The 9,416-nt window shown below is 41.3% G+C and overlaps 2 protein-coding genes across 3 annotated transcripts; one reads left to right on the forward strand and one right to left on the reverse strand.

The window, feature by feature from the left end:
* Positions 1–3,991: 3,991 nt before the first annotated feature.
* On the reverse strand, positions 3,992–6,100 carry LOC111600248 (UDP-glucuronosyltransferase 2B33). Of its 2 annotated transcripts, XM_023316290.2 has the most exons (3): positions 5,874–6,100; positions 5,681–5,795; positions 3,992–5,482 (listed from the first exon to the last, which is right to left on the reverse strand). In XM_023316290.2, exons 1-3 carry the CDS (start codon positions 6,081–6,083, stop codon positions 4,161–4,163), a joined length of 1,647 nt encoding a protein of 548 aa, XP_023172058.2. In that variant the 5' UTR covers positions 6,084–6,100; the 3' UTR covers positions 3,992–4,160. The 2 variants fall into 2 exon arrangements, with proteins under 2 accessions (XP_023172058.2, XP_023172057.2); XM_023316289.2 differs by having other exon boundaries at positions 3,993–5,482; positions 5,681–6,100.
* A 1-nt stretch (position 6,101) lies between these two features.
* Positions 6,102–8,857, forward strand: LOC111600251 (UDP-glucuronosyltransferase 2B13). The gene is made up of 3 exons (XM_030222883.1): positions 6,102–7,168; positions 7,263–8,546; positions 8,779–8,857. Exons 1-2 carry the CDS (start codon positions 6,913–6,915, stop codon positions 8,534–8,536), a joined length of 1,530 nt encoding a protein of 509 aa, XP_030078743.1. The 5' UTR covers positions 6,102–6,912; the 3' UTR covers positions 8,537–8,546; positions 8,779–8,857.
* The last annotated feature ends 559 nt before the right edge of the window (positions 8,858–9,416 follow it).

A 9,416-nucleotide genomic window follows, 5' to 3' on the forward strand; every position in this document is an offset into this window, starting at 1 on the left:
AGCGGAAAGGGCTTGTGTGGAGACAGGCAGGGACGAGCCCAGTTGGTCTGTTGGTATTAGGGGTTAATTTGTGTGTTTATTGCAGTTGGACAAGTTTGCGTTTGTGTTTGTATTTGCACGCCGTGGGTGGGCGGCAGATACTTAAATGTATTTACAAGCGATACGGCAACAGCAAGAACAACAACAGCAACACAAACAATAAGTAGCAACAATGAGAAGCAAAACAGCAAACGGCAAATGCCGAACAGCAACGAAAAATTGTAGACTATTTAAGAAATTTATGTGCGGATGTTTCGCCGTCGGGATATTTCCGGTTTATGATGATTATGTTTTGCGCGCCAGCACCCGCACTTGCCTCGGTCCACGTCTCCACGTCTCCAGCCAGCTCTGCCCAATTCTCTGGCTCGCCTGTCGTCTCCTTGTTGAGCTACGTTTTATTTTCGTTCATTTTTAACAAGCGGATTACGTTTTTGCCACGTTATTGCTGTTGTTGTTGCTGCCTGTATAATTCTGTCTCTATGCAATAGCTCTGAGCCGGAGCTTGGGTCGGGTTTTCATTTCTTTTGTTGCTGCCAGCATAATGCATAATAATCATAACAATAATTTCTTTTATTTTTATTCCTTTTCTTTCTTTTATATGTTGACCAAAACTTTTTTATTTCTCCAACGCATAATTCTTGTGTGCATTTTAATTATTATTTGAAAAGCATTTTTATGCATTTGCATTTAATTCTATATTTCCTCTTTGAATAGCTTGCCAATGCAGCGAAGGAGCTTTGAAATAAGCACATATCCTCTTGATATTAAGGCGCTCAAGAGCTAATCTTTATCTACATTTTTTCTACACAAATACAAAGGTAAACCATTTAAAGCCAAATATGTATATGTATAATACTTGAACTCTTTTAGCATTAGCATTTAATACGTTGAAGAGCTTAAATCAATCTTGAAATGCTTTCTTTGATTCATTACTCTTCGTTTCTTTATCTCTTTTGTGTGTGAATCGTAGTTCATTGTGTAGAAACCTGTGCTCCAACTATTTCACCGCAATTCCTCAGTTAAGTGAACAGAGCTGGCAAATTGCTGGCGCAACCACAGTAAATGTGGCTTGCAAAGCCACCAACGCCCCTCCTCCCCCACGGCCTCTGGCTCCCAACTTCTTAAAAACTGAGCAACTCCAAATTTGCTGTTCGCAGAGAGAAGTAAAGCAAAAAAGGAGTGGAAATTAATTTGCCTGACAACAAAAAGAACAGAGCGTAAAATCAACAATACACACACGCACACTTGTATAAAGATGCAGGGTATTATTTTTATTTCTTCATACAAATGCGACACTGTCTGGCTTTTATTATGGGTACTCCGCTCGCTGGCATTACATTTAGTGCCTCGCCATTGTTGTTGCTGTTGGTGTTGTTGTTGTTCTTGTTGTTCTGATTGGTGTTGCCTTTGGTCAACGGCCGGCCACAAAAAGTAATCTCTGAGCATAATCGCATAGCCTGGCTGCAATTATGCCGAATGCTGAGCATAATGTGACCACAATTTTCATTACCACAGTGAACAGGGGCCTTTTGGATATGTCCAGCCAAATATCACTCCAACAGCAACAACAAATAATGCTCCATTTTTATATTAAAGCTTGTGTATGTGTGTGTGCTGCATATATGACTGGTGCTAATCCTGAAAACGCGGCCACGACAAAGTCGCTTATAGAGCCGAAAACAATAACTGGGCTTTAACCCGTCGCCTAGCTGCATGCACGCCTCATAAAAGTCTAATTAATTAAAATCGTGCCCGAGCCGCCCAGAGGCATCACCGACAATGCGACGAACGCCCCCAATGGCAACAGCAGCAGCAGCCGCTGTGGGTGCGTCAGCCAACGGTTCGTATGCGTAATACACGCTGGGACTTTGGCGGCAGACGCTAATTAAAAGCCTGCAGCACAACTTTTCTAACAAACAAGATATGAAAATAATCAGCGATGAGACCGAAGCTGAAATACTCTAGCGTTTCACAATTTTATGTATATACATAAAGACGTAATGGAGTCAATATATGAACACTTTATAAATTAGCTCACGTTATTCCATTGCAAACAACTCAACGTCTCCATGCTTATCTCTTTCTCCATGGGTATCTCTGACGATGCATGCACTGACTTGTTAACATAGTCAGCATGCCCACTGATTGAGTCGAAAGGTTGCAAATATCAGCTGCTATAATAGTTACAAAGGAACAGCCAACACAGTTTTCATGCGAGTTATAAAGTTAATCAGGCCTCAAATGGTATCCCCAGTGAAAAGCTAAAGCTGCGCCAACAGCAGACGCATCTGGAGCAGCAGTCACATTGGAATTTGATTAAAAGTACTTTTAATAAAGTTCCTTTGCTACCATTGATGATATTTATTGCATGCGTTTTTCATGGCCTTCCCCTTAGAATGTTAATTAGTTTTTATGATGTGCATGTGTGTGTGCTTGTGTGTGCGAGTGTCTTTGTGTGAGTGCGCGCACAATCCGGATCAGGCCTGTGGGATTATGGCTTATTAAAAGGCTTATGAAAGTCAAAAGAAAGTTTACTTAATTTCAGTTAGTTAAGCGCCAATGAAAGCCGCCCACTTGAGCATTGACCAAAAACTTTTCGCTGGCCTACCAAATGGCCAATAAAAATGGCTTAGCTCGATACTGATGCCAACAGGGAGTTGGCAATTTCACAGGAATTTTTTGGATTAGACACTCGCGAGTTTATGGCCAGCCCATAAATTCAAATGCTCCAACATAAAATCAAATAAAAATCTGCAATAAACATCAAATTGACAACACGTTGAGGACAATTCTGGCCTTTGGTGTGGGCTGATCCCGAAGCTAACTTATTTGCATGTTTAACGTTGGACTCACGTCCACTTGCCTACTTTTGGCTTAAAGAAAATTGTTTTTCTCTTTAATTCGTACTCGAAATTTGTACAATTTACTTATCAATTACAGCACAACTTCAAAGTGAGACCATTTATTATTCATGCTCATGCAACTACAGTGCAACATGCTTAAGACCAATGGGAAATAATATATAAATAATAAGCAAATAAATTCACTTCAAGAATAAATTTGAAATATTTGTCAATCACTTTTTCTTGCACTTCCCCGATTCGGATATTTGTTGTGCTGCTGTCCCTGTTAAGCAGCTTTTACTGTATTTGGTTTTCATGCTCGCCGCGTTGTTTTGAGCGTCTGCGGTTGTAGTTTGCAGCCAGGGACAGTCGCCTAACGCTTCAATAACCAAATGTGTACCTTTGTCGAGTCCCTCCCCGTTGCCAGGCACGTTTCCGAGTATTTTAGCCCGCAATTATGAGCGCAATTGTGCGCACTTCTTTCCCCGGCTTTGACTGCGCATTTTAATGTTTTCTCCACTTTTCTTTTTTTCATGTAATTTTTTCCCTTGGCCAAAAAATACAAAAAAGAATCGTTAAGAAAGAGTTTAAGACATGCTGGGCACGTGCTGATTGATGTAAAATGCGTAATGAGCGCGGTTACACTTGTGACAGGGTCTTGATGAGAGTTGGGGTGAAAGGTATAGATAGATAATGACCGCGCTATGATAAAAAGTTTTCTAATTAGAATATACGTAGCAGTTGCCGAGAGTACTTTGAATATTTGACCCTTTTTTCGGCTTCTCTTCAATGAGCCAATGAAAAGAAATTCCATTCATTATACTCCCATGTAAACATCGTATTTAAATTTCTTATGAAAAGCTTATATTTGAAAAATAAAAATAGCTTTTGTTTTATATTTTCTAGACATCTATATTTAATTAATTCAAATTAGGAAATATAAATAATTCCACAAATTGTCTTATCACAAGCTTACACGTTTTATATTGTAAGCGAACGTTAAGTGGAGCTGTTTAAATTTTAATTTCTTAACTTCTTTAGATGTATGCACTTAGTGATTAAATATTCAGTTTTATTAACTAATTTGTATATGGAAAATATTTTATAATTTTATGCTCCATTTATAAATTATTTAGTTATTACAAATCATTAAAACGTAAGCTCCCCTCTCTCTTAATGCTTTATACCTACAACTAAGCCAACTTCTCTCTCCCTCTCTCTTTCTCTTTCTTTCTCTGTATCATTCTTTTTTCAGCTCATTCATTCGATAAGCACTCCTCAATAGAGAATCGGAACAGTCAACCGAAATTGTGAGCGTTGCAACAGAAAAATTACCAACTTAAGGCTCACACAGAAAATAATTAATAATGCAACTCCAGACCGGAGAATTAATACGGATATAAAGTCCAGATTATAGTATTGTATGAGGGACATATCTTCCATCGAAATGCGCATATGTGGTGCGCCTTTGTGACGGAGAACATATTCAGTCCACCAGACGGCGTTCTCCAGCGGACTCATAGGCAAGTCCCGAAGCCTTGTTGATATTTGCTGCGCATTTTGCTTATAAAGAGGATTTTCGATAATCTCCTTGATTGAATTCGTAATGGACTCAACTGTCATGGTGGAAAAGTCGAGAATTTGAGCCAATCCTGATTGCTCCATAAGCTTTGAGTTGCCGAGCTGATCGTAATACAGCGGCATACACAGCATCGGCACACTAGAATAGGCAGCCTCAATTATACTCAAAATACCACCGTGGGTGATAAACAATTTGACCTTCGGATGGGCCAACAACGCACGCTGTGGCAGTGTCGATCTTAGGTAAATTTTATGCGATTTGATGGGCAACGGCTGATCAAATTTTAAGACAATGCGCTGTGGTAGCTGATCAAAGCTTTGCAGCATCATTTCGATGAGCTTATCAGGGAACCACTTGCCAGTTATTGCCGTTCCCATCGAGAAGACGATGACTCCATGTTCGGCCTCGTCCATAAATTGTTGCAGCTCCTGATCGAGCTCTGTGATCGGCTGTTCCAAGTGCATTCCCGCCACCTCAATGACATTTGGAACATTTGATCTGGCTCGCCCCAGACTGAAGTGCTGGTTGATCAGTATCAAAGCAAAATTTTGCCGAATATTATGCAGACTTTCGGCAGATTCATTGAAAAACCGCTTGTACAGCGCCAATTGCTTAGGCAGGTATATCATTTGCTCCAGTAGCCACTCCTCTGTAATGTATATCCAGTTTTTAATCTTATTAAGCACACTGAAACCAGTGGAATAGCCACTTGATACAATTGGCTCGTATACGCTAATGGCCTTATTTCCCGCCAGATAGTTAATGTTCCAAGAGGCCCCACAGATCGATAGTCCCACCAGTGGGGCGTTAAAGTGCTGGGCAAAGCCATATAAAGCATCTGTAAAGGTTGTTTCTACAATGACCATGTCGAATTGTGCACTCTTGTCCTGAAGCAATGACTGGACTCCGGGGTCATTTAGAACATGGAAGGACGAATTGTAGAAAAAGTTTGCGACGAACGAGGCCTCTTCCCACTTCTGCATGGGAAATTTTAAGTCCATGCAAGATTCTCTGAAATCTACAATTTTTTTAAAATTTGAAAAAGTTACTAAAAGTAAAAAATAATGAAATTAATAATTATAAAATAAAAATAATAGTACTAAATTTTTATTTGCCTAATCACTTATCGAGAATGTTTGCCCTTATGATCATTCTCAAGCTACGTTAAAATAAGAACGAATCGTAATGCCCTGTGGGTGGTTAATCTATTGCTCACCTTCTATTAAGTGATTTAAGGCATTGACCCGTATATGATGAACGCCATCAAAGTCCGCCACATGTTGACTTCCAGCTGAAATGATAGTTACCTCATGGCCTTTGAGGACAAGCGCCTTTACGTATGGCGTCAAGAGTATAAAAGACGACGGAGAAGTAAATGAAATTACGGCTAATATGTTGGCGGCAAATACCTGCTGCAAGCACAAAGCAAATACCAGTGAAGCGCCACTCACGTACCCTACCATACTGCGGCGCCGCGTCCGTGCATTGCAATGCTCTCTTTCGTACTGGACATTATTGAAATTGTCGATAAACTTGAATTGACTTTGGGCACAGTTTTTGCGAGGACTGCTAATCTTATCACTGATATTGGAATTCACAGCCCGAAGGGCGAATGCCATTTCCCTGCCAGTCGGATTCCGATATTGGCAGGAACAGGTCAGACACTGGCTGCTTGGAAAGCAGCAAAATTGTATGTGTTTATATTTGCAACTTCCTTAACATTTGACTCAAAATATATATATTCACAATATTATTTGCTTATCAATGTAGTATCAAACAAAAAAAGTAATTATTTTAATCGCCGTGTTAAAGTGTCGTTATCAATTGATAACAGTTCAAAACAAAATTGAAAGAACAGAGAGCCGAATGTGTCAGCGCTTAAAACCAGAGACTGCACAACTCGAAACTAATGTTCAATTGCTATTGTTGGGGTTGTAGTTCCTCAACAAGGCAAAATCGCTGGAATACTCACCAGACGAGATGGGCTCGTGAGCGCTGAGAGCCAAAGTGCAAGATAGTCGATATTACAGATGGACCTTAGCCAGAAAGGCCTACTAGAGAGGTGAAGCTGTGCCAGCTTAAACTGAATGAGTTGTAGAATGTCTTTAATAGGCTTTACCGAACGGCATTTCAATATAGGCAGAAAGAGCGATGAAAACTGTACAAGAACACTGCTAATATGCTGGCGGCAGGTGGAAATTCAAAGCACAAACCAGTTACCAACAAACCGCCGTTCAGGTGGGCTACCACTTCCATTTATTTCAGTGTTCTTTTTCGTTCTATGCATTACTGGAATTACGTAATGTTCATGGGTTGCGGAACGTACAGCTAATCTTATCACTGGTATGCCATAGGTAGTTGGTTGCAGAGAGCATGGCGAGCGTCTGTCTGCATCAGTCGGATTCCGCGTTTGCCTTTCGCTAGAACTGTGAACGCGAGTCTGTTACAATGCAGCTGCAGAAGCTGCTGATTGGGAGTCTCGCCCTCCTAACATTCATGCTGCAGGAATGCCCTACGTGGGCTGCCAGGATACTGGCCGTGTTCCCCTACGAGATGCATTCACAGTGCATGCTATTAACGCCATACTTGCAGGCGCTATTGGCGCGGGGTCATCAGCTGACCTTGATACACGCTTTTCGCAATTGCGAAATTGTAAAGCATTTGCATTCCATACGCATCAACGATCAATATGACACTGCTTACGGTGAGTTAAAACAGATTGTTGGATGAAATTTGTTGGGTCTTTGGCTTCATTAAGTCAGTACTTGATGCTCAACTAACTTATTGTCCCAAAATAGATTTCAATCCCGAATCACTTCCGTTAATGTCCAGATGGTTCGAAGTCGATTTTATGCGAAAATATTTCATCAAGATCAATTTGAATGTGGTCTACACGCCAGAGGTGCAGCTGCTAATGCGCTCCAATGTGACTTACGATCTGGTGATCATAGAAACCACTCACACAGATGCCCTCTTTGGACTGGCGCCACACTTCAATGCCACTCTAATTGGTCTGGCCACGTGTGGCTCGGACTGGAATTTGGACACCTTAGTGGGCTACATTCCTTCTTCCACACTGGAGCCTCTCATGCCCAGTGGCTTTAAGCGCGCCGTAACACTGCTGGATCGTATCAATAACTGGGTACTAATCTCCGAGGAGTGGCTGATCCATAAGTTAATCTTTTTACCATCATTGCGAGCAATACACGAACATTTCTTCGGCCACCTGGAGCAGAGCTTCATGGAGATACGCCACAGCTTCTCGATCATATTACTAAACCAGCACTTCAGCTTGTTCCCGGCACGCTCCAATGTGCCCAGCTTGGTGGAGGTGGGCGGCATGCATGTGCCAAAAGAGCTGGCAAAGCTGCCTCCGGAGCTGATGCAGTTTATTGAAGAGGCACCACATGGTGTAATTGTCATGTGCCTGGGCTTAGATTTACAGAGCAGGCATCTGTCGGCGGCGACCCAGGCCTTGATAACTGAAGCCTTCCAGTCCCTGCCACAGCGCGTCATCTGGAAATACGAAGACAATGTACATCCTATGGCAAACAGCAGTATTTACTTCAGCAAATGGCTGCCACTTCAAGCCCTCCTCGCGCATCCCAATGTGCGCTTGCTCATCAGCCATGGTGGCATGCTGAGCATATTAGAGGCAGCGCACTATGCCAAGCCCGTGCTGGGCTTACCTCTTTTCTTCGATCAGTTCCGAAACGTAGAGATCATGCGCGAGAAAGGCGTGGCAGAGCTGCTGGACGTTAACACAATGACCAGGCAAGATTTTAAAAATACCATCAAGCAACTGCTGGAACAGCCCCAATATAAATACAATGCGTTGAAACTCTCGGAACGCATTCGGGATCAGCCCGTGCATCCACTCGACCTGGCGGTCTACTGGACGGAGTATGTGTTGCGACATAATGGTGCGCCCTATATGCGCATCCCCAGTTCCAATATCAAGGTGATGGACTACTATTGCCTGGACAATCTGCTTGTGATTGTTGGACGTATTGGGTTGCCCGTTTGCCTCTTGCTATATGTGGTATACAAGGTGATTGTAAAGTCGCGGTAATTGCAGCTATGTAAGTTTTGCTAACGGCCCGGTATCGGTCACATATTCCATTATCTTATCTACGATGTTTATATGAACTTGCACTTCATAGTGTTTACTTGTGTAAATTATATGGTATATTCTAATCAGCTTGATAACATAATTTAATAAGAGAATAAAATTAGTAATAGATAAACTAAGCAAAACTTTTAATGTTTAAGAATACATAAATATAAAAGTAATTCTCTTTTTCGTATTTTTAGACTTGTCACAATTGGGTAATGAAGCCCATAAATCAAGTGGCCCCTAGTCAACATAATACGTATTGTCATCACCAAATTCAAATTCTCAGAGAGTAAAAATGTTTTAATAACTGAAAAGAGTCGCGCTTACGCTCAATACTTGGGCAGACCGGTCTAGACTGCGTTGTATACTATTCAACACACAAGCGAAAATGTTTATTTAGCTGAGCGAGATAGTGGAAGAGCATGAGCAATAAATACAAATAAAAAAATGACAGAGAGGTATACAGAGAGAGAGTGTGTATGAGAGAGACAAAGAGAGAGAGAGAGAGAACAACGACTCGTCTATTGCATAACAGCAGAGAATTAGTAAACAAACCAATTTGTTGTCAGACGCGTGCCAATGGCCGCGGAGCTTCCACATAGATTTAAGCTGTGCTATAAAAAAGAAAAAATACAAAAAATAGATACATATAATAGACATACCTATACATTTATATCGGGTAACAAAGCTCCGTTGCTACGCTTCAATAGTTTTGACGTTTTCCAACCAACGACCTTCAATATCGACGAATCGTAATCACCAAAAAAAAGCGATAATTAAAACACTTTCGTTGCTTGATTTTTCAGTGGCGAACGAATCGCAAATCCATTCGGTT

The sequence above is a fragment of the Drosophila hydei genome, unplaced genomic scaffold (assembly GCF_003285905.1).
Source record: "Drosophila hydei strain 15085-1641.00,03,60 unplaced genomic scaffold, DhydRS2 tig00000063-arrow-pilon, whole genome shotgun sequence".
Classification (NCBI taxonomy): domain Eukaryota; kingdom Metazoa; phylum Arthropoda; class Insecta; order Diptera; family Drosophilidae; genus Drosophila; species Drosophila hydei.

What these genes read in the sequence shown, in the direction of transcription:
- LOC111600248 (XM_023316289.2), bottom strand. Translation starts at nt 6,083, where the DNA reads ATGGCATTCGCCCTTCGGGCTGTGAATTCCAATATCAGTGATAAGATT. An exon ending in CTTAAATCACTTAATAGAAG is followed by an intron (nt 5,483 to 5,680) that starts GTGAGCAATAGA and finishes AAAAAATTGTAG; the next exon opens with ATTTCAGAGAATCTTGCATG.
- LOC111600251 (XM_030222883.1), top strand. Translation starts at nt 6,913, where the DNA reads ATGCAGCTGCAGAAGCTGCTGATTGGGAGTCTCGCCCTCCTAACATTC. An exon ending in TCAATATGACACTGCTTACG is followed by an intron (nt 7,169 to 7,262) that starts GTGAGTTAAAAC and finishes GTCCCAAAATAG; the next exon opens with ATTTCAATCCCGAATCACTT.